The sequence below is a fragment of the Pogonomyrmex barbatus genome, unplaced genomic scaffold (genome assembly GCF_055798465.1).
Source record: "Pogonomyrmex barbatus isolate J1 unplaced genomic scaffold, ASM5579846v1 scaffold2, whole genome shotgun sequence".
In the NCBI taxonomy this organism is placed as follows: domain Eukaryota; kingdom Metazoa; phylum Arthropoda; class Insecta; order Hymenoptera; family Formicidae; genus Pogonomyrmex; species Pogonomyrmex barbatus.
Genome location: NW_028297116.1, coordinates 1862259 through 1889576, shown reverse-complemented (window position 1 = coordinate 1889576; position 27318 = coordinate 1862259). Strand labels below are relative to the sequence as shown.

General features: G+C 26.9%; 6 protein-coding genes across 11 annotated transcripts; 1 reads left to right on the top strand and 5 right to left on the bottom strand.

Annotated features, from left to right (window-relative positions):
* Positions 1-57: 57 nt before the first annotated feature.
* LOC105430554 (odorant receptor 4-like) lies at positions 58-5234 on the bottom strand. Of its 3 annotated transcripts, none has more exons than XM_089076790.1 (7): positions 5161-5234; positions 4599-5049; positions 3974-4280; positions 2941-3040; positions 1923-2033; positions 1602-1757; positions 58-393 (listed from the first exon to the last, which is right to left on the bottom strand). In XM_089076790.1, exons 1-7 carry the CDS (start codon positions 5164-5166, stop codon positions 334-336), a joined length of 1191 nt encoding a protein of 396 aa, XP_088932916.1. In that variant the 5' UTR covers positions 5167-5234; the 3' UTR covers positions 58-333. The 3 variants fall into 3 exon arrangements, with proteins under 3 accessions (XP_088932916.1, XP_088932917.1, XP_011642475.2); XM_089076791.1 differs by having other exon boundaries at positions 58-280; XM_011644173.2 differs by lacking the exon at positions 58-393 and having other exon boundaries at positions 1435-1757.
* An 839-nt stretch (positions 5235-6073) lies between these two features.
* LOC105430409 (odorant receptor 4-like) lies at positions 6074-9038 on the bottom strand. Its single transcript, XM_011643955.3, has 7 exons — positions 8925-9038; positions 8291-8738; positions 7744-8032; positions 7541-7640; positions 7222-7332; positions 6664-6819; positions 6074-6204 (listed from the first exon to the last, which is right to left on the bottom strand). Exons 1-7 carry the CDS (start codon positions 8928-8930, stop codon positions 6154-6156), a joined length of 1161 nt encoding a protein of 386 aa, XP_011642257.3. The 5' UTR covers positions 8931-9038; the 3' UTR covers positions 6074-6153.
* A 141-nt stretch (positions 9039-9179) lies between these two features.
* On the bottom strand, positions 9180-11386 carry LOC148936566 (uncharacterized; the record flags this gene model as incomplete). The annotated part of the gene is given in 4 exon segments (XM_089076026.1): positions 9180-10759; positions 10761-10789; positions 10863-10973; positions 11294-11386. Coding segments are annotated over 4 exon segments (390 nt in total), but the record flags the coding sequence as incomplete, so codon positions are not given.
* Positions 11387-16214: 4828 nt separating this feature from the next.
* On the bottom strand, positions 16215-18823 carry LOC105430410 (uncharacterized). Its single transcript, XM_011643957.2, has 3 exons — positions 17691-18823; positions 17228-17598; positions 16215-17142 (listed from the first exon to the last, which is right to left on the bottom strand). Exons 2-3 carry the CDS (start codon positions 17537-17539, stop codon positions 16492-16494), a joined length of 963 nt encoding a protein of 320 aa, XP_011642259.2. The 5' UTR covers positions 17540-17598; positions 17691-18823; the 3' UTR covers positions 16215-16491.
* On the top strand, positions 18776-20543 carry RpS27A (ribosomal protein S27A). Its single transcript, XM_011643958.3, has 4 exons — positions 18776-18905; positions 19757-19870; positions 20036-20253; positions 20370-20543. The coding sequence occupies exons 2-4, from the start codon at positions 19768-19770 to the stop codon at positions 20517-20519; spliced, it is 471 nt and encodes a 156-aa protein (XP_011642260.1). The 5' UTR covers positions 18776-18905; positions 19757-19767; the 3' UTR covers positions 20520-20543.
* A 155-nt stretch (positions 20544-20698) lies between these two features.
* LOC105430557 (protein Aster-B) lies at positions 20699-27079 on the bottom strand. Of its 4 annotated transcripts, none has more exons than XM_089076764.1 (14): positions 26775-27079; positions 26548-26637; positions 26116-26416; positions 25812-26013; positions 25353-25633; positions 24359-24514; positions 23965-24139; positions 23435-23593; positions 22954-23075; positions 22677-22869; positions 21987-22211; positions 21749-21902; positions 21547-21667; positions 20699-21135 (listed from the first exon to the last, which is right to left on the bottom strand). In XM_089076764.1, exons 2-14 carry the CDS (start codon positions 26592-26594, stop codon positions 21004-21006), a joined length of 2268 nt encoding a protein of 755 aa, XP_088932890.1. In that variant the 5' UTR covers positions 26595-26637; positions 26775-27079; the 3' UTR covers positions 20699-21003. The 4 variants fall into 4 exon arrangements, with proteins under 4 accessions (XP_088932890.1, XP_088932891.1, XP_088932889.1 ...); XM_089076765.1 differs by having other exon boundaries at positions 26863-27079; XM_089076763.1 differs by having other exon boundaries at positions 26548-27079.
* Between the last annotated feature and the right edge of the window lie 239 nt (positions 27080-27318).

The window sequence follows — 27318 nt, the reverse complement described above, 5'->3', positions numbered from 1 at the left end:
AATGATATTTTAATTTTAAATAAGTAATCTATTTTTATATATAACATTTGTTTTTAAATAATTAAATTTTTTATAGATAATAATCCAGAGTTTTCAAAAGAAATAATAATATCTTCTCTTTTTATTATACAATTTATTATATAATTTTTATTGTACATTTACTTCTATTTGAGCATAATTAATTTATAAATAATCTTTACATACAGAAAGTCACTGTTCATTGATGACCTTATAAAAATGAACGTAATACTGATAAATATCCCATGGATGTCTTTAAAACCTATTAAATTGATAATATTTAATATAATTAAATATTTAAATATAATAAAATATTTAATCAGTGATATATACATATGCATATGCGTGTATCGTGCGGGTGCGTGTATACATGTTCTGAAATTATTAAATTATTTTAATTTGTGATTATTATTTGGCAAAGAAAGCATCAATTTTTTTGCATTATAAATAAAAAAATTAACTTCTTGTGTATTATAATTAATATAGGATATATTTATTTAAAATATATAAAATAATATTTAATATAAAATAATATTTTTATAAAATAATATTTTGTTACATAATTACAACATTGATTCATTCGTAGATGGCGCCACTTTTGAAATTTTTTATAACCATTTTTTTAAACGGAATCATATTTTTTGTTACGTAATATGATTTTTTTAATTATTTTGAATAGAAAAATATCAAGATACAAATGTCAGAAAGTTAGTAACTTTCGAGATATTTTATATTTTATTCTCGCATACTTTGACATAAAATATAAAATATTTCGTAAATTATTTATTTTATAATAGTTGTTTATTAAATTGTATATTAAATTAATATAGACAAAAATAATAAGATAAATCGATTGATATAAAGAAAGTATGCAATTGTTTTTAAAAAAAAGTATTTATATTGATAATTCCATAATTTTTTAAAAATAACTATGTATCTCCTTTGCAATTGATTTGTTTCATTATTTTATCCATATTTTAAAGATATTAATATATAAATATCAAAAAATAAATTTGCAAAATATTTTATATTAGAATATACGAGAAATATAAAATATAATATATCTCGAAAATTATTAATTTTTAACCTTAATTCTTTTCTATCCAGAATAATAAAAAGAACTATATTACATAATAAAAAAATACATGATTTCATTTATAAAAATGATGTAATTCATAAAAAAATTTCGACAGTGGCGCCATCTGCGAATAAATCAATATTATAATTACGTATGACTCCCTCGAAACTCTACAATGTTTATATGAAACATTTTTTTTTTAAATTAAAAAATCAAATTTTGAAATGATGGATTAATATATGAATTATATAGAGGACATTGTATATAATCTTTTTAAAGAAAAATCAATAATCTTGAAATCTTGAAAGAAATAAAATTAAGAAAAGAACGGAATAATATTATAGCAATAATATTATAATCTTTTTATTTTGGTAAACAATTGGTAACAATTTATTTCTGAACCATACTTTTGTATTTTTATAGGCAGCAGAACTATTTTCAAAGTTAAGCAAAATGTTGTATATTTGAATAATTTTAAATCTGCATGCATAAAACATTGACTTACATCAGTTAAAGTACTCAGGCAAACGTTAGTAAACTTGCCAGCTGTTAAAGAGAGTGGCTTTTGCGCTCTTGCCATACATAGTATCATCATTCGCGTATTTGTCTTTGGCATATCATACCAATGACAATCATAAAAAGCTTCGCATACTTTAGCACTCTGTAAAAACACAAAACTTTAAGTTTATTTGTACATATTTATACAAACCTAATTTGAGTTAAATAGACAAACAATGATTTTATTATTTTATACATAATCCTCTATACAAATAATGATCATATATTTTATGCATAATCCTCTTTTTATTTTTTTTTAATAAAATACCTCTGTTAAAAGACTTTCACCGACAGTACAATGAGCGTAGAGTATAAGCAGAACGAAGAACTGGAATATCAAAAATGTCACAAGTACTCCTCTCTCACCTTTAGCATAATTCTGTAGATAAAATTTTTGAAATTTTTAGCATAAAATCGAAAATTAATATAACTCATAATTAACAGAATAATGGAAATATATAATTAGTAATACTTTTTAAAAAATATTCTATCGATATTCAGAATTAAATACCCATTTTAGATCGATTTCTAAAATATTGTTCTCACTGCTGTTTCTTAAAAATGTCTCAATATAAAAAATATGCTGGAACTTATATTTTCCTGACTCTTATCCTAGTCATTATGTGTATGAATATTTCTATGTGTTGTATGGATGACAATAACGATATGATAATTAGAATTCCTTTCAGAACAATTTTAAAAAAATGTATACTTCTATAGAATTCTTTTTAAATTATCGAAAGGAATCTTTTTTGAATTTATAATAATCATCTATATTGTTTGGATTCCCATATCATTTATAAGTCTATTTTATTAAAAGAATAGATTTATGAAAGAAAAACTATTTTAAGAAAAAGGCATAAATAAAAGTACTTCACGAAAACTAATGTTAAAACTTCGATTATTCTATATTAGTGTCGCAACTGTATTATGTAGAATATATGATATATTAATGATATATGATATATGATATATTAATAATAGAAAATTTAATATATAATTATTTATAAAAGTAAAAATTATAATATTTTCATAAAACATTTATGAAAATAAAAATTGTTAGTAAGAAAAATGTTTTAATGACAGTTTGGCGGAAGGTATAATCTCAATATATGTCTAATATGTAAAGAATATTTAGAGTAAAAGAAATAACAAGCGTTGTCTCATCAAATCAAATCTTTCCAAAATTGGGTATCTAATTCCAAACTTTATATAATTTGAAAGAATAGAAAATTGTGTCAAATATATTATATCTATATAATCATTGCTATAATATATTAACTCACTGTTAAAATTTGATGACCAAGAATGCATACGAGAGAAGTAGCTCCTAAAAGATAAGCCAACAATATTGCACTAAATGCCTTTTCTATTGTTCTTCCCATCCTGAAATGTCCCATCATGTCATATAAATGCTTGAGAAATTTTTAATAATGGACATTTATTTCATATTTCAAGTTGTACTAATGTAATATATGATATATATTCGAAATTTTCTTGAATAACAACAATACAATTTAAGGTTTTATTTCAATTTATTACAAGAAAGAAATATATATTTCAAAAAATTAAATATAACTAAATTTTTGATAAATCGACTCTATAGTCAACCTATTTTTTCTTAACAAAAATAGCTTATAAGATTCTACATAGTTGCTCATTGTATATGAGCAAAATTTAATTATTTTTTTAATTTAAAATTTTATCTGAAGACTTGAACTTGTATTATTGTTATTCCACAATATCTTAAAATCAATAGTGATATCTATAATTTGTTCAGAATAAAAATAATTTTTTAAATAAATAATTAAGATATTTTGTTCTTATATATTATTGAGGTAAGATAATTTTGAAATTAGAAAAGTAAAGAATTTATCCAATAAAGATTTGTTTTATTTAAATTGAAAAAAATAATTTAATAATAATAATTTAATAATAATATAATAAAATTGTTATATATATATATATATAGATATATAAATATAAGTTATTATTATTAAATTATTTTTTTCAATTTAAATAAAACAAATCTTTATTGCTCTATATATATATAGAGCTATATATATATATATAGAGCAGAAACACTTTGCATTAAAAATATTTTTTCAGTTTCATGTTCTAATTATATAGATATATATATATATATATATATATATATATATATATATATATATATATATATATATATACATATATATATATATATATATAAAATTATATATATATATAAAATTAGATTTTACACACACACACACACACACACACACACACACACACACACACACACACACACACACAAAAGTATATATATGAGCTCACCGTAGTAATCTTATATGCATGAGTACCACATGTCGCATTTCACGCTTGCAATTGCGGAATTCGGTGTCTATATTGTTAATGCGCAAAGCAAGAACCGACATCTGGCCGCAAATATGAAAAACAAGGGTGACCATAATACAATCGGCAGCGCTTTGTCCAAAACCACTGACAAAGACAAATGGCATTTCCACGACGTATGCAATTATGTACGCATGCACGTTTTCAATCGCATAAAATAGATGAAAACGATAAGGCAATAAATAAATTATTTGAGTCACATTTTCATTGATCATTATTTTGGGTAGTCCTGAGAAAATATATAACTATAACATTAACTATAATATTATCATTAATATTAAAAAAAATTATCCCAAATTAAATGTTTGTCTGCATTCTTTTTGAAAAACTTAAAGAATTACGCAGACTTTAAAGATTTAAATGAAACAATAATTTGTTAAAAACTTGAAAACTTGTGTGTTTTAGAGCAAGTAATAATAAAATTGCGGGATATTTTATACATCTAAATTGACAAAATTCTTTATTTCTTCATTTTTTCACATTGTTTTATTTATGCACTTCTTCTAGATCTGGAATTAAATTATATAAAAAGTTAAACATAGCTCACCACTTCCGAGGATGATTATAATCGGAGTTAAATAATATGATGAAGCTGTTAGAATAACAAATGCCATCAGTAACTTAACGAAGATCTTTGACCTAGCATTGTAGATCAAGAATGTCTTTATCTCCTCGACGGTTTTATAATTGGTCCTATCAAAGTCCTTCATGACCTCCATTATGATCTCACCAATTTCATTGTTATATAACCGCAACATACTCATTCGCACAAATATCTGCGAGAACGCCATGTTTTCTGTCAAATTCATAATCACATGTTCAAGATCACCGATGAAGAGAAAGAAATCTAGATATTCCAGAATCATGAAGAAACTGAAATAGCCAAAGTTAATTGAGAAGATAAAATCATTCGATTGGAAAGGCCAAAGGCCCAGAGTTGACATTAGTCGTTTATTCCAAGCTAACACCTCAGCCGCACGATCCAAGTCTTTTTGATCCTGCGAAAAACATCATATTTCTGTAATTAATTGTCAAATAATATAATTGATATCTTACAATTATTTTCGACGTATGTTGTAACGTTGGCGAAAAGTCTACAATTTTCTTACTTGCATCGTATACTTTACGCTGTTCTTTCCTCGAAAGTTCGCATGAAACTGTACGGAATATACGAACGCAGGAGCGCAAGTAATCTCGGTTTTAGTACTTACAACCGTCTATAGAATGTCTGGGAATGAACGATTATAGATCAAACAATAATTGGGCCCAAAATTAACGTATGAATCGCATATAAGCGTGTTACTTAAACCACCTGTGCTTTCGAATTCGAAGGGAAATTGGTTGTATTATCCTTCACGATTGGTTCTACATCGACGACATTGTACAATTTGTACGATTGCAAATCCAAATTGTTTCTGAATGAACAATACGTGTACAAAAAGTCCAGCAAATCGACTTACTGAACTTTCATCGCAAAAATATCGTACAGTGTAGTCTTGATGATAATTTCAGAATAGTATTTTGATCATAAATTTTTTCTTTTATAATAAAAAAAATCTGTGTACTAAAATTACATTTAACTATATATTTTAGACATTCTAACACATATACACAAAAAGATTTCGGACATCAAAACGTGAACAAATAATTGAAATATTTAAATTTCTAAAAGACCATAAATTTAGTCATGGTTATTTTAACAAACTTTAATATTTTTTTCTTCCATTTCTTTTAATTCGTATCTTTTGTTCTTTCTACTGAAACAAGTTTATGTAATACATTGAAATCAAATAAATTTAAAAAATAATAATTGTTTAATCTTTACTGTCAATTTTCTCAATAGCAAAATATATTTTAATTTTTCTACGTTTTCTTCATTAATCAACTTTATAAAAAATGTATTTAATATCATTTTGATTTGTATATCATTTTCTACTTTTATTATGATTTTTTGAAATATTTTATATATTGCGCGTAAATTGTGATAATATATACTGCAATGCAAAATGTATGCTTAGCGTATATTCTAAGTGTATTTCTTTATCTGTAATATACAGATTCATTTAGTGTTGTGAATTATATATAAACTTTCTCATAATTCTTCATAATAGAGTACGCAGCATCGACAAGTACGCCAAGGAAGTTTTGAGGACCTGTATAAATATACATATAATATTATTAAAATTTGAAAATTGCATTGGTTAAAAAATGTCTAAAAAGAAAAATAGAAAAATTTGAATGTGCGACAGTTTGATAAATTTTGATTTATTAATACAGGTACAGGAATGAATAATAAATCAAAGTTATTATATCGATTTTTTATGCATTTAAATCTTCCTAATTGAAAAGTTTATTTCCAAATTATCTAAAATTTATTTAAAAATAAAAATGACAAAATTATGGAAATTTTTGTAACATATATAATTTGAATATGAATTAAAAATAATTCGATTTAAAAATAATTCGATTTAAAGCTCCTCAATAATTGCAATCATTAGTGTAATATTAATTTGAAAAATTCTATTTTTTGATGATGATGAAATTCTATTTTTATCATCATCATCATCATCATTACTTTTTTGTACAAAAATATAATTTAAAAATATACTCACATCCGTAAAACTGCTTAAAGAAAATATATAAAATTTTCCGGCTGTTAAATAAAGCATCACTCGACCCCGAATCATGCATATCAGCAAACACTTCTTGCAATTGAATGGCATTTCGTACCAGTTGCACTGATAGTACGCGTCCTGCACGTTTATGCACTAAAACCGAAACAAATAATAATGAATATTTAACATAAAATTATTATATAAAAGTATTGTTATTATAAAAAATACAGATAAAGAACATAAAATTTAAAAAGTGATATTTTAACATATGTTACATGTTTGATATCTATTTGTTAATAAGAATGTAAAAAGTTCCTTGAAAAATGTTATTTTAAGATATTAACTTCCGAGTAACAAATGTTTAATCTAAAAAAAAGAAAAATAGAAAAAATTTAAGAATGAAAAGAGAATTATTTTGGGCAAGTCTTATATCATTTTCTACTAAATAAATTTTGCTATTGGATATCAATTATGTTTATTCGCTCTATTGCGTACGCAAAAAGTTCATTCCTGTATATGGCATTGATTATTTATTGTTTTCTTTTTTCACGATACCTGCTGAGTTAGTTGATCGCCAATCAAGCAATATCCGAAGAGCATAACAAGCGCAATAATAGCGAAAAATATAAACGTGCAGCAGGTCGCTATTTCTGAAATATCCAAGTTCTGAAAAAATATAAAGTGTCCACATGAAATTATTGACATCATAATGCTTTTTTTCGTGATGTAGCCTCATAGAAAAAAACTAAAGAGATGTAATGAATATGATAGTCATAAATAATTTCAAAAATTGTAATAAAATGTTTTCTACCGACTAGTACTAGTCAAATTTTTAAAATAATAATAATTAATAATAATTGATAATGTGACATACCACTATGACGTAATACATCGAAATAGCTAGGACAATACTGTTGCCAAGTAGTTCATCCAAAAGAATCAAATTGAAAGTATTGTCCACGGATTTTGCCATCCTTCAACCGTAATAATGTTCCAAGAGTATTTTATGTGAAAAGAATGAAAGAAGCAAATAAGAAGATCTGTGAGTTATTACATATATGTTTGCATTATTATTACCATATTATTTTAAGATGCATTCGAATAAAACTGCGAATTCTGTCTATTATTACTTCGCTTTGCGAGCATTCCCCAACGTTTCTGATACGATACGATAAAATGGACAATTCGCCGCAAATATGAAATACTAAAATAACCAGTAGGCAAATGGCTGCCATGTGACAAATAGAGATGTAAATCAACGGACATAAGTATAGATATACCAATATATACGTATGGATGTTGTTAGTGTCAAAAAATGCATGAACCCTATAGGGTAACATAAATGATTCCGTGCTGTTACGTAATGCTGGAAAAAAACATGAGAAAACGAAGAAATATTAGCAATAAAGGACCAATTCTACTTTAACCAAATAAGTATATTGATAATAAAACTTTAAAAATACAAAACAATTTATTTATTGTACTGCGGTAACAAAGACCGTTTGGTCAATATTAAAATAACGTAATTTAAATATCTGCATATTACAGATACAAGAGCTACGACAAATGTAACATATTTATATTTACAAAAAAGAACAGATAAATATTTGAGAATTTCACGTACCTTGATTGGAGAGCAAGAGATACACAAGTGGTCTAAAATATAGCAACATGACCGTGATGAACATGCCAACAATCGAAGTAAACGTAAATAGCTTGGATATGGAATTATAATTGTAGTAAATTCTTTCTTCCTCCAAATTCTCGAATTTGCGTTCTGCCAGATCCTTTTTGATTTCTTTAATTATGAGCTTTAGCATATTACTACAGCGTATCAACCACATAAGCGGGAATGTTATGGAATAAGCTACCGTTTCCACGATATTCATCACCATCAATTCCAAATTACCAAAAACCTTGTAAAAATCAGCATACGCCATAACGAGATAAAAAAAATAGTGCGTGATATAAATCGCGAAACGGATGTACGTCTTTTTGAATGGCCATATTCCTCCAAAGGAAAAGATCCGTTCTAAGTGAACAAATAAATCTTCGATATGATCGTCTTTGTTCTGTAATATTACATGTTTTCAGTAGCCAAAGTATTATAATATTGGGGTCAAATTATATTATTATGAGAGAATATATATTAATAGTTAAATAAAAATTGTATTACGATACGATTAATAGTTCTTAATAAGCCTTCTTGGCAAAACGTTGTCAGGTAGTTTTCATAATGGAGAAGATTAACGTCTTACTTTCATAGCAAATCGAGTTGTGAATTTCCATCAACTGATCCTCCGCGACTGTGATTCGTTTTCTTACGAATTAAACTATCGTGATGCTTACATTAATCCATATGTGATTGAAACATATAATATCTGGATTAAGCACACATTTGTATTCGTACTTATTTTGTCATTTTGCTATTTTAGATTCTATACCCTTAATATATATTTGATAACATAAGAGTCTAATAGCTAAGATTTGCTCCATTAAGTTGTTATTAGCCATTTTTTTTTTTTTTTTGACGTATCAATTATCTTACGGTCTGGGAAGCAACATTATTCTTTTGTTTTTTATCGTATCTATAAGTTTTCTATCTCTTTATATTTAATACAGCGTAAAAAAACTACAGCGATAAACATGATACGAATACCATTAAAGCTTTCAATGCTCTTATAAATATTTAGTAATATTATTAACATAATTATCTTTGTATTTTGCATGTATGACACAATAATTCTAAGCTTTTCCGGGCTTTACTGTCGTTTGAAAATATTTTGATTGAAATGATTAACAAAGTTTTATTTTTAGAGGTATACAGTTATTCTGTCATTAGCTAAGTTCGTGGTGATATTTATCCACAGCTATCAAATTTATTTGTATACAATAAAAAATAATCGACAAAAAAATTAAAATATGAAACACAATAAAACAAAATACAAAAAAGTAATACAACTAAGTACAAAAATCTTTTATAAGTTAGGAGATCTTTTCGTGAATTTCAGAGAAAAAAATGATATAATAAACGGTACAATTGGATTTTATTTTAATTAATTTGGATTTTATCTTAATAAAATTTTAATTTAATGCTTACTATATTAATAAATAAAAACACATAATCTTTCTTCCTTAATTTTGATATGGTATATACAAATCAAATTAAAAGGTATGTATTTTTTTTTACTCTTACTTATATTAAGAGAATTAAGAAAAAAAATATTTTCTTAAAATGTCAATTTTTATATTTCTACATATCTATTATTGTGCAATAGTAAAAAATACAAGAAAATGTTGTATAAGTATGTTTTTATTTCAATTATTTATTTTTATATCATTTTCCAAATTTCTAAATTATTTTACTCGCAAATGTGAATGGAAATAAATAATAAAATAGCACTTATATGTTTTATTTGTGAAATTAATTTATTGCAATTGTATAAATAAATGTATACACAATGTATACATACACAAATGTACTTTAATTTATATGTAACATATATTCCCATGTAACATAAATGTTCAGAAAACATTCTAGAGACGTCTATAAATATTCGGATATCTCTAAGACATCTGTAGAATGTTTTTTGAACATTAATGCTGTATGGCTTATTATTTTATACATTAATGCACAAATTTTATGATTAGTTGTATAATAAAGAGTAAAATCTATTTTTTACGACTAATTTTAACATTTTTATGTTTTGAAAAGATATTTTTTATAGCAATGTGCGTAACATGGATATATATGTCATGCAAGTTTTAATTATTTATAATAATATAAAAAAATATATAGAATATTAATATTCAATCAAATTATTAAAAAAATTTTCACTATTTACATTAAAGCATCTTAAATAATAATATAACTAATAAATATATCATTAGTTTCATTAATAATCTAATTATAATAAATTTAAAAATTAGCATGCTTTAATCTAATTTATTTCCTCTAATATTGCTATTTATCTCTGTAAAACTATACAAGAAAAATATATAAAATCCTGCACCTGTTAAATGCAGCAATGTTTGCGCATGTATCATGCATATAAGCAAGGATTTTTTACAACTATTTGGCAAGTGTCATTTGCTGATAATACGCCTGTTGGACGTTGACACACTGCATTAAAAGAGAAGTCAATTCAATATCACAATTACGTGTATAACTTTCGAATTTTTATATATAAATATACCTGTTGCATTAGTTGATCTCCGATAAAACAATAAGCATACAGCATTATAAGCGCAGCAGTATCAAAAAAATCGAATATAAAAGAAACTGCTATTTGTCTTAAGTCTATGTTCTATAAATGATAAAATTTATTTGTAAATTTTAGATTAGTTATTATATTACATCTAAATATATTTATATCTACTAATTAAATTGATGATTCTTATGACCAGCATTTATCTCTTTTCATGTTGACATTGAAAATTACTGCTAAGAAATAAAAAAATTTTAAACAAAATCTTAATACTCGAGATTTTTAAGTACGAAGATTATAATTTAAAAAATATAAAAATATATTTACAATTATTGTGTTTTACAATTTATATATTTACAATTTTATATTATATATATATATATATATATATATATATATATATATATATATATATATACATATAAAATACAAAATAATACATAATAAAACATCGATATGGCAAGTATGAGCATGTTGCCTATTAGTTCATCTAGAAGAATGAGTTTGAATCTAATTTAAGGATTTTGCCATTCTAATATTACAGTAAAAATTACACATTTTAACATTTAGAAAACGTAAAAAAATCACGTTTTAGGAATATACATTTTATTTTTTAATGCTTGCATATTACAATGTACGATTTATCATATTATTTTATAGTGCATTTGAACACATGCTGCGATCCTATCGCTTATATCACTATTAGGATATTTTTAATACAGTATGACAAAATAGACAATTGAGCACAAATGTGAAACACTAATATCACCAGTATGCAAATAGAAGTCATATGAGTGCAAATAGAAGTCATAGACACGTAAGTCATAGGGCAGAAATAAAGATATATCAAAGTATACATACGAGTGCTATCCATATTTAGAAATAAATGAACTTTGAATGGTAGAATATAGTGTCGTTGAGTATTTCTAAAAATATAATACATGTAAAGAAGAAGTTTAAATAACAAATAAAAATGCTATATCATATTTCTACATTTTTATATTCTACATTCTACATTCTATATTTTTTGAGTATTACTTATTATAACATATAATGGCTTAAAATTTATTTGTGTAAATATACCTGAGTTACTCGAAAAAAAAGTAATCAATGGGCTCAGATACAAAACTGTTACTGAGATCGTTATACTGATACTTGAAAAAATATCTTCGACATATAATTATATTTACAGTAAAGTTTTTCCTCTTCGTCATTTTCAAATCGGCGTTTTTTAATGTCTTTCTTGGCTATGACGATTATATCCTTCAGCACATTATTCGCACGAATTATACATACCATTACGTGAGTGTATATGCCATCATTTCCATAATATTCATCACCATCAATTCAAGATTACCAAAGACATCGATCAAATTACCAAAAATCATCACCAGATGCATGATAAAATATGCAATGTATATCGTAAAGCGAATGTAATTCGATTTCAAAGGCCATATTCCGCCAAAACAAAGTATTCGTTCCGTATAAACAAATAAGTCTTGAATAGGATGTGTAGAATTTAGCGTATTTGTTTGAAAATGTCACCTCCTTTGTATGCAGAATCAATATAAATCACTCTTATACGAAATCTCTCTCTCTCTCTCTCTCTCTCTCTTTCATTCAAAATATAATTAAGATATTATAAAGATTATCGTTATTAATTAATAATTAGTAGAAATTTATTTTATTAATAGTTATTAAAACATTTATATCTTATTAAAATATCTACTAATTTGAAGAAATTGAAAAAAATATTAATTAAAATTTAAAAAATTTTTTCCTTATTTAAAATATATTGTTATAATTGTTATAATTGAAAATTAAAAAAAAAGTTAATAAAATATATACTAAAAAAAATATATATATATTTCTCTCTCTCTCTCTCTCTCTCTCTCTCTCTCTCTCTCTCTCTCTTTCTGAAATATTAAATTAATATTAATAAAATTCCATAACGATATAATAATCAATATCGATTATCTTATATGCAAAATAATGTAAAAGTATTCTTAATCTGTGTCTTGTAGTTTAGGATTTCTAATTTATAATTTATAATTTATCCCAATGTAAGAGTATATATTAAAATTATATTGTATGTGACTTTAAATTTCGATATGCAACATTCCAAAATAATAACAACAATAATAGACTAAGTTAAAACAAATAACTATTTTCTGTTTTTTTTCTTTTTTTTTTTAATTAATTTTAAAATCAGGGTATATTATAATACGTCGTGTATCTTACTTTCATATTAAATTAAAATCGGTTAAATTTATAGTTTCTTGCAATGTTTATTCAAAAATGAAACAACTGAAGATAGTCAACGGAATTGTTTATGATATAGCTATAGTCGATCTTCGGTAATTATTATAGAGCGCAATTATAAATTGAACCAAAATTGTTCATATAATTGTTGCTTCAACTTACCCAATATTATTCTCATTACATCTATTATCTTACCTCTCCACATCAACGAAATGACCAAAAGAGCAGTGATCATAGTCAAAAACCATTTGCTTATAATTATCATATGTTTGGCAGTTGAACAAAGGTTTGTCTAAAACTTACGTAGTATACAAGTCAGTTTTTGAAAAAACCTTGTATGTTACACATCTTGTGAATTCTTAATCAAAAAGTGAAAAACATTCAAAATGTAAATGTATAATTTTATTTAGTACATTTTTTGGCATTTTGTATTATACACTCAAAAAAATATTACTAAAACTGTACACTTTAAAAAAATAATTGTTAATATTGTTAATAATTTTAAAATACATATTTTAAAATACATAATTCATACTTTTTTTAAATACTTTGTGAACCATATATATAAAAAAGGCGAAAAAATCTTTCTTATTTCTATTACAAGTATCAAAGTCTATTCAAGTGTACTCAGATTTGTCAAATTTTATCTGCATGCATTTTGAATCTAATGTATTGGTAAGTATCAATAAATATGATATTTAGTCAAAATTAATAAGTTGTAAATAAGTATTTTTTTATTATTAATCGCGTTTTATCCACTTTTACATGTAAAAATTATGTAAGAGATTTAATTATCGTTTTCCCGTGTGATTAATTGACTTTTTTTTATCTTGTATTGATCCTATAGTAGCTGTCAATATGAAAATCGTGCATTTTGACAGTTTCTATATCTTTCATATATATATATATATAAAATAATTATCATCATGGATAAGAAGATTGTATGAAAATATTTTATTTCGTACTTTTTGAGATCACATTTTTGAGATATCACATTCCTGATCTCCTGAAAGATTTGTGCATTCCCAGTAGTCATTACGGAATACGGTAAGACTGCAATTTATATAAAATAATGTAATTATGTAATCTGTATATATTTTATAATAAATTATGTTATTTTTAAATTTTATTTTTATTTTTAATCATAATAATTATTTATTTTATTTATAACAAAAATTTATAAAATAAAGAGAACAAGCTTGCAAATTTCAATAAGAATAATAAAAATATATTCTTAAAATTGTAAATTCCTGTAAAATAATTAGAATTAATATATTCCCAAAATTAATTTCTTAATAAAGTTTCTTATTTCAATTACTTAAATATGTAATTAATGTACAATTATTTTATAAAACTCTGCATGTATTGTTATAGTTTCAAGGCTTCCTTATGTTAAAATGCCGAAATAATCAAACTCTCAAAAGTGCACTTCTGTTGATTTCAAACATGAATAGAACATAAACGAGTAGATCGTGGATATTACACAGTTGACTAGAAGGTTTGTGCACATCCTGTGATCATCGGAATGCGGTAAGACTGCAATTTATATTAAATAATGTAATTATGTAGCCTATGTGCATATATTTTACAATAAATTGTATTCTGAGAAAAATTTACGAGATAAAAAGAAAAAATTTGGAAATTTTTAATAAAATATAAAATTTTTTAATAAAATAACAAGAATATATTCCCAAAATTAATTTCTTAACACTTATTTAAATTTCTTAAATATATTTAATAATAAAGATATTTTATAAAAACTCTATATGTATTTTTACCATTAAAGTTGCAACAAAATCATTGAATTCTTAGAAATATTAATTTCCAATATGAACAGAACCCAAACGTGTAAGATATAAATATTATGTATATTATTATTTTAGATGATTTGGAAAAATAATTGTTCTTTAATTATGTATACATAATTAATGTAGCAAATAATTATGTAAATAAATTATAGAGAACCTTAAATATTTCAATTCTGAAACATACAATATTTGCAAATTTGCAAATTTGCAAATAAATTTGCAAATATTATTTGTAAATTTTATAAATATATTTTAAAAATATACTTCTTAAGAAAATAATTTTTTATACTGTTTTTTTAATGCTAGATAACACAAACGTGCGCGATGCTGAGCTCTATAATTATATATTAATTATAGATTTTATAAGTAGTATATTTAATGTTTAACTCTTTTTTAAAAAAAACATCAAAATTTTAAATATATTGAAATGTAAAGTTTTTTTTCCGCGATGTTGATTATTTCTTTCATTGCGCTTCAAAAGCAACTGTTATCGTAGAAATCGCACATTTTAATAGTTATGTATCAAAAAGATTATTAGTATAATAATATAATAATAATATAATAATAATATAATAATTGCATTTAGATATTTTAGTATTTGCTTCTACAGCAAAAAAATCTTTTTTTCTTTTAAATATATTTAAAATTGTTTTAGATGAATTTTTACAAAACATTTTTATTATAACTTTTATTGGTTATAATAAATAATATTTAATAAATCTATAAATTAATAAAAAAATTAATTAAAAAATAAAAAGAATATTAGGGAACGTATACAACTTATATATACACGGTGTCCCAGGGTTGTGGTACGAGCCGCATTAGGGGTGTAGAAGAGATTAAGGGGAACAAAAAAGTCTAATACCATTTTGTGATATTTATTTTAATTTTCGAATCATAAAATAAAATATCTGAACCAATGACGAATCCGAAGCACGATCTATTGCGCCTAGCTTGTGGTCGCGCGACGCGCAATGAGAGGGAGGTGTCGCTGTTAAGGCGAGATGTCACCTCCCTCTCACCGCGATGTCTTCTCTTAACAAAGCCCTACATTTATATCTAGTCAAGAACTTCTCTGCTATAAATTTCGTTTTGTTTTCATTCTTTTTTTCCATTCTGCTTATGAAAAATGAGGAAGAATTCCTGAGACAATACTTGCCGACAACGATTTAAATCTATCAGCACACAGAAGTTCCTCTTTTTTTTTCATAAAATTAAACTTAAAAGGAACATCAGGAAATTGTCAAAGTTTCTTGAAAGAAAAAAACAATTCTACTGATAGATAATTTATTCAATAAGAAGATGATCCCAAATAATACATATTGATTGGCTAAGTATTAATCAACCAATATACACTGTTCCTGCATAATTTATATCATATAAGCAATCGTTGGAATTCCGGCACAACCATGAGAAATAATTTCTCATACTATATTTAGTACAATCATTCCTGATTTACTTTATAATTATCCATAAAATAATCGAATCGCTTACATCTCCTTTATTGTGCGCTCCAAGTTGGACATTGACTTCAATTGTGTTCTGTTTCATATCAAACGTTCTATTATAACAGGTATATCAAGAAAATAATATTGTTTAGGTATTTTTCTTTCTTTTTCAATATTTGGTTTTTCAGGTTCTTTTTCGATATTTGATTTTTCAAGTTCTTTTTCGATATTTGGTTTTTTAGATTCTTTTTCGATATTTGATTTTATAGGTTCTTTTTTGATATTTGGTTTTACAAGTTCTTTTTCGATATTTGGCTTTTCAGATTCTTTTTCGATATTTGATTTTACAAGTTCTTTTTCGATATTTGATTTTTTAGGTTTTTCTTCGATATTTGGTTTTATAGGTTCTTTTTTGATATTTGGTTTTAAAAATTCTTTTTCGATATTTGGTTTTATAAGTTCTTTTTTGATATTTGGTTTTACAGATTCTTCATTTTCTTTCTCTTCTTGTTTTGGTTTTATTTTGTTTTTCTTTTTTCCTTTCTTTGGTGGCATTAAATCTTCACAATATTTCCAAAACCGAATAATATTGTTGAGATCTAATGATTGTAGATATGGTATCAGATTTTTTCCTTTAGATCTTATAACATGCGCAGCCTGTCCTCTGAAACGCCGAGTAGTTATCTCTTGTATAATTTTTTCTTTTACGATACTTGTAGGATCAAGATAATTGTGTTTAATGGCGATAAGCTATAAGAAATAAATGTACAAATAATTATAAAAATTGTATTTAAGAATATGTATATTATCAACATAAGTACTTCGATTAACATACTTTTAAATTAATTATATATTCATCGATACTTTTGCCATTTCTTCTTCTATCTCCATATATGCAATAGATATCAAATTTTTTTATTAAGATATTTATATCTGTATCATTTTTATTATAAAAAGGAAATGTTCTATGGATCTCTTGGCCAACAGGACCCATACGATTTAGAAGCATAATACCCCATAGATGTTTATTGGTTTCAGTTTTATCTATATGCTTCATAAAAATAAAGAAATTATTCTTCCATGAAAACCAGTTTGCTATAAAATCATCTTTTGTAATAAACTTAGGTGGTATTGTTATATCTGCCATTGTAGATTTGTTTTCATTAAATCATTCTATTTGTTTATTATTTGCAGTCTTTCATTTGCCTAGAGAAAATATTTTAGATATTTATAAAAATTTTATTATAAAAGGAAACAATATCTTAATATATAGATATATTATTTTTTTTTATAGTTACCTATTTGTGTGTGTAATCACTCTAGAGTACATACACTGTAGAATCACTCCAATTTATTGTGCATTAAAAACAATAGTTATACTTTTATATTAAATTTTTCTTGCAAAGAAGAGCAAATAAATATTTTTATACAAATTGACACTATTAATAAAAGAAATGAAGATATTTAGACTTTATTAAACAATATTTCACAATTCTTTCATTACTCATAAACTGATGATAAGTAACTGTACATCTTATGTTATTGAGTATCAATAATATATCTGTTTGAAACTATATATACAATTTAATAACATTTAATTATTAAATATTATCTTGTGATAAGCAAAGATAAGTGGTAAGATAATTCTTCTTTCATATAATATAAAAAATATGAAATTTCTAAATATTCACCACAGATATGAAATTCTTAGAAATATTTATACATTAGGTAAATTTATTTGCGAATGAATAATTGTAAAACTTTTTATAAAACTTTTATTATTAGCTTTTGCATAAAAAGATAATTATATTATCATCAATTACACGTGTAATAGCTATTGCATTCGAAATATAGTAGCCAAGGTAGCCAATCAACTTTTATTAAGTATTTGTATAATAAGTATTTGTATAAAATGGAATACTGATTAGCTATGAGTTAGTAGAATGAGTTAGTTCTACAAAATTCTTTATCAGGGATTTTTTACCAATATTTTAATTTTCATACAATAAATTTTTTGAACGTGTTAATTGGATATAAAATAATAAAGTTTTCAAGTTTTTATAAATTTTCTATTTTAGATTACTAATTAACACATATACACATGCACAATAATTAACACATTTCAAAAAATTTGCACTACGAATAAAATATTAGTTTTTGATTGGTTCTTTTTCGCTTAATTTATATTTTACAATTTTCGACTACTGATAAAAATTAAAAAAGTAATATAATCGTAAAGTATATATAAAAATATTTTATAGAAAAACTAAAAACTAAATAAACCGATATGCTACCTACATGCTATATGCTAGAACAAATAGAAAATGATGCGCGATTCATGCAATGGCCAGTCAAGTTCTATTTCGTATATAGAAAACTATATTTCTATTAACGGTCTCTGGATGGCGTTGTGATCGCCATTTCCGGCATCGCAAATGCGTGTCGACGTCCGACTTGTCTTTTTCATGGGCTCGCTCGCTCTTCCTTTTCGTATTCTTATAGCGTGATCGGAGGTAGGTTCCGATGCAATTTTCTGTAATTTAGAGAAAATAAATTATCAGATTCGACGCTGTTGTATTTTCGCGTTGTGCTAAACTAGGTATTAGGTATTACTGATTTATTACACTTGATACTTCTATTATTATATATTGCCTTGTATTTAAGACACGGCCTTGTGTCCAAAAGACACATGGCCCAGCGAATGTTAATGTGATTCCGGAACAATTGTGTATCTGTCGCGTTGCGCGTATCGCGATTGACAGATCGAATCGTGGCAATTCCGTGCAATCGCGGTAGCTGTACTTGGTAGGAATTATCCTAATGAGCATTTACGAAGATAAGCGCTTCGCATTCCCATGCTGGCCAATGCATCGAATAGTATCCATTTCTACTTGTCGCTTTTAACCTCACCTTGACGTATGCTCTAATTTGCATGCTGGCGAAATATTTTATCATATAATAAAAATGTTATTTATAACCGACTTTAAAAAAAATGCGATGTTTCATTAGATTTAGAAATGCAAGCAAAAATAATAAGAATAATAACAATAGATTAAAAACCAATATATATATATATATATATATATATATATATATATATATATATATAGAACAAAAATCAAATTGAAGGCATTTAAAGAAAGATTTCTAAAAAAAAATAATTTAATGACAATCTGTTTGTATTTAACAATGGATATTGTATATTAATTTGTATTTTTTTTAAATTTTTTAAAGAATTAATATTTTAATTTTTTGAAATACTTTTATATGTATATATATGAATAAAAGAAATTTTAAAACATAATTTATATTTAATTTTTGAAAGTTTAAAATTTAATTGGAAAATGGTTAATACATGTTACAGACTCGCTGATAATGCAGATTTTTGTGAAGACTCTTACAGGGAAGACCATCACCCTTGAGGTCGAGGCGTCGGATACGATTGAAAATGTGAAAGCGAAAATTCAGGATAAGGAGGGTAAAAAACTTTTACTATTAGCAGATTATACAGATTTAATTATTTTAATCAACTTTGAAAAATATATTAATTAATAATTAGAAGTGTTAAATTTATTGTTAAATTTGAAATTACGAAATAAGATTGTATTATTCAGTCTCTAAATAAAATATTTTATTATTTCAGGAATTCCGCCAGATCAGCAAAGGTTAATTTTTGCTGGCAAGCAATTGGAAGATGGCAGGACTCTGTCAGACTACAACATTCAGAAAGAATCTACGTTACATTTAGTTTTGCGCTTGCGAGGTGGTGCCAAGAAGCGTAAGAAGAAGAACTACTCTACTCCCAAAAAAATCAAACATAAAAAGAAGAAGGTGAAGCTTGCTGTGCTGAAATATTATAAGGTGAATTATCTTTGTTTTCTCTGGTTATTCTTGAAGTGTTCTCTTTATCTTCACATTGAAATAATATGTATCTTATTGATATATTTGAAATTTTGAACGCGAAAAATGCTTTACAGGTAGATGAAAATGGAAAAATCCATCGTTTAAGACGGGAATGCCCCATGGAACAATGTGGTGCTGGAGTATTCATGGCAGCAATGGAAGATCGTCATTACTGTGGAAAGTGTGGATATACACTTGTATTCAATAAACCAGAGGATAAATAAATTCTGCTGAATCGTTTCCATGTATGCATTCTGGAAATGTTACTTCCTTGTTATCCAATTTGATTAAATAATTTAATCAAAATACATAACCATTATTTGTTTTCCAGGAATTTCGTGTCCTATCAGTGCTCTATGATGTTGAAAATTATTTTTGGAAAATTGCAAGGAATTTCTTAGAGTTGTTCTAAAAATCATCTATTATTTTCCATAACATCATTTCACAATGCGTAAATAGAAAGCGTGTTTACATTCAATATAACTATACAATAAATATTGAAGTTATTAACTTCAACGTAACGCTTTATAATTGATTCATTTTGTACATATAGCATATGGAGAAAAATCGCGAACCTTAAAACAATGATAATAATAATAATAGGAAAAATACACTTTTTAAATAGCGCTCCTAAACGCTTTTACATCTGTGAAGACTTACTGATTTGAAAAATTAATATTTTACACATAAAATTTAACATATAGATTTTTACATTTCCGACTTGCTTCGTCGTTCCGTATGTGCATTGAGACTTTTTAAATTTGGTTTTAATACTGAGAACATCTTTTCCGTTGCAGTGGGATGAATGCTCATTTGTAGTTCCGTTAAAGATTCTTCTGTCTTTTAAAACAAGCGTGAAATATGAATGTTAAGATTACAGAAATAGCCTCAAATAGAAATATAGGATGCGGAAAAATTATGAATGAATAAACTTTAGACATAGTCAAATTCAAAAGGAAAAAAATAAGATATTAATCTACATTGGTTTGTAGATTATCGTGTTAGTTACGTACAATAGTAGTATCTTATTGTTACAATAGTAGTATCTTATTGTTACAATAGTAGTATCTCACAAACCGCTATAAAATTTTAAAATATCTGTGAAAACTTCAAAAATATAATTACATCTATATTTCAAAATTTTTTAATATTAATTTATGAAAAAAATATGTCATATTAAGTCAGTACTTTACATGCACTCGGAATTTATGATTTTAATTTTTCCGCATTCGGTATGTATTTGAATCTTACTTGTCTAAGCAATTGTGCAGCTGTGTGCAGAACCCTTTGCCATTTCCTCATCTCTACGTTGTGCAAGCTTTCCTGCTGTTGCAAAAGATTAATCCAATCTTCTTCAGTCTTTGGCGTATTTCTAAAACAAAAATATATTGGATGATAACACAGATATGAAAAAATGGCATCTTTCTATCTAAAAGAAATCGATAATACGTACTTGAGTACATGCAAGTCCATAATAGTGTACGCAGCAGCTTCTTCTAATCCCCAAAGTTTATAATATAACAAGCCGTTAATCACCATTAAACATAATACAGCGACTAGTAGCATTGAACTGAGAATCATATTGGTATCGCTTCTAGTACTAGCAGCTAAAGACAAGACAAAAAATGTTAATTGAATACATATATATATATATGTTACAAGTATCACAGAAAAATATTGCATCATATTACTGTGAGCATGTGGCAAGTTAGAAGGAGAAATTTGGTGATTCACAGATATATGCTCGGAAACGTGTGTCTGTAGTGTAGCGCCTACACCTGTCGCGCGCCGTCGTTTCCTCGTTTTTCTCTTTAAACCTCCACTTCCATTACTTTCTTCGCACTCTACTGTCAACGCTTTTATCAGACTACTGAAGTATTCTTCTAAGCCCGCCCAACAATTCTTTTCGATTACACCTATTTTTTCAAAATAGGGATACGTCAGTTTATTCTTTAATTATGTAATATCGGATATATCAGATATTTTACATCTTGAAACAAAGAATTATTATTATTTAAGAACCGCAAATTTTCAATGAATAAAGAATTAATGCATAATCAGATTTATAAAAATTAAAAAAAATTAACATTTATAAATAAATCAACGATTGATTATATGTCGGTTAAAGCTGATTAGATTATCTTTCTAAATGACCAATGTCTAAAATATAGCAATAAACTTAAATAAGATTCTAGATAAGATATAGCAAATCTGAAACCATGAAACATGAAAACAATAAATGTAAGTCTATAATCTCAAATCTTCAAAGTCCTTACATATATTTAATATATCCGACTTATATTTTTCTATAAATTTAAACTGTAATACATCAATCTTTTTTTCTGCAATTTAGCCTTTAATCGTTAATTATGAAAACTTACTTTTCACAAAACCCCAGACGCTCTTTTTATACTTGATTTGCGAATAAATCGTAAGACTTGTCTCATTTTCAGAAACATTGTTCATGCAATAATGCGTCAAAACACTGAAAGAATCGGCGTAAGGTATACCAGCGTTAACACTTTCTACATCGATGCAATAAAGATGACCTGGTCTACTGCATGGTAACATCACCTATATAACATCATATTCAAAAAGAAGTATAATGATCACGATATTCAATAATAATATATATTATTACTGAAATAGAATTTTTACCTGTGTTTCCGTAACTTGACAGGTTCTCGGACCAATAGTTTGGGTTAAAGATATTGTATACGAAAGGGTTCTCATCTTTTGACCCGTTTGATTGTTTTGCGTCCATGCGGATTGTATTAAATCTATGCAAACAAGAGCATTAGAAACAAGAGAACAATAGAAACATGTATGTAGTTTATATTACAATATTGCATACATATACATATATGTGTTAACACATTGTGAATTAAAAAATTTATTTTCTCAGTTTTAAATTTTAAAAAGATGGAGCTCAGTTTTAACATTTTAAAAAGATGGAGCTTGCACTACAAGTATGAAGAGAAAGGAAGTGAGGTAGAGGGGATAGGAAAAGAAAGGGATTATGACATAATTTCCGTTTTAAAAACATAACTTTAAGAAATTTTTTTGTTAGACTTTTAAATATCTAAAATGAATGTGTTCTTTAACAACGAACATGATAATTGAATTATTATCTTGTTACCAGTGGTTTTGCGAGAAGTATGAAAATCTAAGAAGAATTTCGAATTTGTGAAGAGCAGAGTGAACAACTGGTCGATGTAGATAGGCAATATTGCTTTGTTAACTTGCCGACCTTCATGCAGGGAGGTACAGACCATAGTGCTCCGTATATTCATTTTCACTGGAACAAGCATTATCATGACTGCATTACGTGCTATCGATAATTTTCAGAATGAACAGTATTTATACATTTTTCAGATAGAAATTGCGGGTCTTACACGCACATACATATATACAAACAATATAGACTGCTTATCAAAGTATCGCATAACATATGTTTCTGTTTATATTAAGATATTTTATGATAGCGATTTGTAAGTTAGTTTGCCGGAAAAATAAATCTAATGTTAATGGAAATGTACATTGCAATACTTTACGAGATGCCTCAAATAAATGCAGATGCTTAACATTTACTTATTGACTTAGATCGCTAAAATAATTTCTTTCAAGATTAAATAAATAAGTTAAAATGAACCATTCAAAACTACTTACAACCATGTTTTTCGGCCTCACTTTCTGTTGTATCACTTAAATCGGTTGGATCGAGGATGGGTTCCGGCTTAGGTATTGTTGGAACTGGTGGTTGAATTTGAAGTTCAGCGACGGGCTCAGCAGGAACAGAATCCACAGGAGGGGATACTGAATTTTCCATCGTGGCTGCCTCAGTCTTTGTTTATTAAAAAAAATTTTTTAATTATATTAGCATATTATATTATCTTTAAAGAATTAATATTTTTATCATATAAGTTTTGATTTATGTATATAAACAACCTATATATATATATATATATATATATATATATATATATATAAAAGAGTATATACTTATATGTACATATATATTTTTTATAAATGTTATTTATACTTATAAAAGGTAAGGGTTTACCTCAGAAAAGGATTCTATAGAGAGACGAGTCGATAACTTCTCTTCACCTTCTGCCGCAGGTAATGGTGGTACATAATCTTCATCATCAGATGTCAAGCCTAATTCGTTACCATAGCAGGCATGTACAAGTTGCCACATTTCAGCCATACTCATTGGCTGAAAATAACAAATTTATTTTTACTTGAAGAAATATATTTTATAAGAACACAAAATATCTAAAAGTGATACAGTCAGACCCCGATTAATGCTCCCAGATATAATAAGAAACAAGAAATAATACAAAATATATGTATACATTTTTTTAAACATTATAAGTAGAGAAAGAAATGATTTATAATAATGCATAAATCATATATACTGTACCGTATTTAAGAATTAAACTGTATTTTGTATAAAGCATATTGAATGACTAAAGCAGACTCAGCATTATCGAAATTATTGAAGCTGAAGTGCTTTGAATTAAGATTCAAAAAACTATCATCTTACCAAGCATTAGTAAAAATGTACTATAATGAAGTGATTATAGAATAGCTTAAAGCGAGGTCTTACTGTATAGCTTATTTAAAATATCTCCATTTCAAATCTTTTTTTTTTAAATTAATTCTTTAAGATTTCAGGTCAATATTGTTCTAAAATTTTCATTCATCGAACTTTTATGAATATTTTTACTCATGGATATATCTCAAGGGTATTTTCCAAGGCAAAAATTTTCTCAAAAATCTTAGATATTAAAACTATACAATAAAAGAGCTTGAGCAAAGCTTACTTTAGACAATCTATAATTTTTATGTGCCGAGTATTTTGATATACATATGTGCATTCTAATACATATCTTTTATGTGCGCTAATCTAATACATATCTTTTATGTACTTTTTAATTCTTCCGTTTTTCATGTTACATACATATGAAATTATGAATAGAATCCTATCCTTAATTTTCCAATGCGAGTTGTAGATGGTATATAATCTTCATTTATATACAATGTACGCATACCTCGCCAATGAGAGCATTTTGCCAAACACGAAATAACATCACATATGTTTTATCTCTCGCTCCAAACGATGTTAGGAAGAACTTGTCAGTAACGGTGCATATCAGGATGGCATTTGGAATGACAAGCGCAGTTTTTTCTTTGGTAATAGATGTAACATCTTTCCAACGGAGGGAGACCAATGTCTCCCACATAAATATATTAGCATAAAAACAAACATAGTTTTGAGACACATACAGCCTACCATGTACCAATATTTCACGCTGCAGAGCACAAGAATAATCTAAAAGTTATAACACTAGATTAATTAAATCATGGAATGTTAAGTACCATATTTACAGTCGCACGTGAACATTACAAAAGTAACGTTTGGTGGAAATATTTCACAGGGAATAAAATCTTGCATAATACATTCTCATATGAAGAAGAAAAAGAGAACACTCTTAAAATAACATACTTACCTACCACCAATCTCTCATCGTCAGGTACATCTTTAAATATTCGCTTAAAATCCTCGGAACGAGATTTATATGTCGGGTAAAGTACGTTATACCAGGAAGATTTTTTTTTACTTCTGCTATCGCTGCTACGCGTTTCTTTTTTATTCTCATGAGTAGAACTCTTGTTGAGATCAGCTGAATCCGATGACCTATTTATTAGATCCTGCAATATATTTATACAAATTTATTTATACATGTATATATATATATATATATATATATATATTTCTTAATCCCCGAGAATTGGGAGTTTAACAATATTTACCTGAGACAGCTGATCATCTGACTTATTCGCACGAAGCGAGTCCTTAGTGGAAGAATCAGAGTTTACCCTGGTATATTCTCGCCTGGAATGGGCTCTTGGACTGGGACGTGGAGACAAGTTGGGACTGGACACAGGACTGTTGCGATCAACATTGGAATTAATAGTTGTCTCCTGTACGTTCTCAGCAGACGCAGTACTTCCCAGGTTTGTTACCGAACCGGCTTGATTACTCAAGCCAGAAGAATTAATGCTGCTGATCACTTCGTGGCTGGATATCAACAGATTCTCCACGGATTTGTTCCTATTTATAACAAAGAAACCAATATCAGAAAAGACAAATAAACAATGTTATATTTAACAACAGCTAGATTCTCCGCATGATGTCATCATTTGGATAATCATGCAAAAATCATTGCTCAAACGAGTACGTACATGCTTGATGCCGAGTGTCTCTGCGCCGTCTCCGTCTCGAAGTGCATAACAAATCACGCGAAGTTAGCGTCCACGTTTTCGTGGCCGGAGCTGTCAAACATCGAAAGCCTTAAGAGAAGCTTCCTAGCGAGTCTTAGGAATAGGCGTTATGTTTTTTTTCGGGGTGGGTCGCCGCGAGGAGATTGTTACGGGAAATAATGTATAGCGTAATAATTCTAGCGATATACTCAAGCGATGTGCGATCGTTAGTATGCATTTAGTCGGCTGCGAGAGGCGTTTTTTATCCGCGCGTTGGACATTGGTACTTGCGCCTACCGCGATAAGAACGACACATTTCAGATAAGATGCAGTCACGCGTCGCCGTGTCAAGCGTCACTCGCTTCATATTGCGGTAGCTTGACGCCCGCCGAACATCGTCGCACTGCGTATCATCGCCGTCCGTTTTTTTTTCCTCGCGTTATTTGTAACGTGAAGTGAAGTTTCGCTCCTTCTCTCTCTCTCTCTCTCTCTCTCTCTCATGCACAGATCACACACATACCACACACACTTTCTCGCGGAGCACGTCGATCGTGCCACACGTACACACCACACAAAGCGTAATCGTCACGCACGTCGCGGTCGTCGCGTTCGAAAGTGCTGCGGCAGTACGTTGGTCATGAAGTATGGAATAATCACGGTTAACGTTCAAAAAGCCGCGAGATCAAGCCTTTGGAGAGCGTTTCCGATTGGCATGCGACGATCAATTTACCGGATGCCGATCAATCATCGACA

Excerpts from the sequence above, each read along its gene's own strand:
- LOC105430554 (XM_011644173.2), bottom strand. Across the intron at positions 4,281-4,598 it reads TATAATCATCCTCGGAAGTG|GACTACCCAAAATAATGATC; the intron begins GTGAGCTATGTT and ends ATATTTTCTCAG. Across the intron at positions 2,034-2,940 it reads TTGGTCATCAAATTTTAACA|AATTATGCTAAAGGTGAGAG; the intron begins GTGAGTTAATAT and ends TTTTATCTACAG.
- LOC105430409 (XM_011643955.3), bottom strand. Across the intron at positions 8,033-8,290 it reads TCTCTTGCTCTCCAATCAAG|CATTACGTAACAGCACGGAA; the intron begins GTACGTGAAATT and ends GTTTTTTTCCAG. Across the intron at positions 6,205-6,663 it reads CTTTAAGCAGTTTTACGGAT|GTCCTCAAAACTTCCTTGGC; the intron begins GTGAGTATATTT and ends ATATTTATACAG.
- LOC105430410 (XM_011643957.2), bottom strand. The coding sequence starts at position 17,539 with ATGGCAGATATAACAATACCACCTAAGTTTATTACAAAAGATGATTTT. Across the intron at positions 17,143-17,227 it reads AATATATAATTAATTTAAAA|CTTATCGCCATTAAACACAA; the intron begins GTATGTTAATCG and ends TATTTCTTATAG.
- RpS27A (XM_011643958.3), top strand. The coding sequence starts at position 19,768 with ATGCAGATTTTTGTGAAGACTCTTACAGGGAAGACCATCACCCTTGAG. Across the intron at positions 19,871-20,035 it reads GAAAATTCAGGATAAGGAGG|GAATTCCGCCAGATCAGCAA; the intron begins GTAAAAAACTTT and ends TTATTATTTCAG. Across the intron at positions 20,254-20,369 it reads CTGTGCTGAAATATTATAAG|GTAGATGAAAATGGAAAAAT; the intron begins GTGAATTATCTT and ends AATGCTTTACAG.
- LOC105430557 (XM_089076763.1), bottom strand. The coding sequence starts at position 26,594 with ATGCACTTCGAGACGGAGACGGCGCAGAGACACTCGGCATCAAGCAT. Across the intron at positions 26,417-26,547 it reads AGACACTCGGCATCAAGCAT|GAACAAATCCGTGGAGAATC; the intron begins GTACGTACTCGT and ends TGTTATAAATAG. Across the intron at positions 22,212-22,676 it reads CGTCTGGGGTTTTGTGAAAA|GTGTAATCGAAAAGAATTGT; the intron begins GTAAGTTTTCAT and ends TTGAAAAAATAG.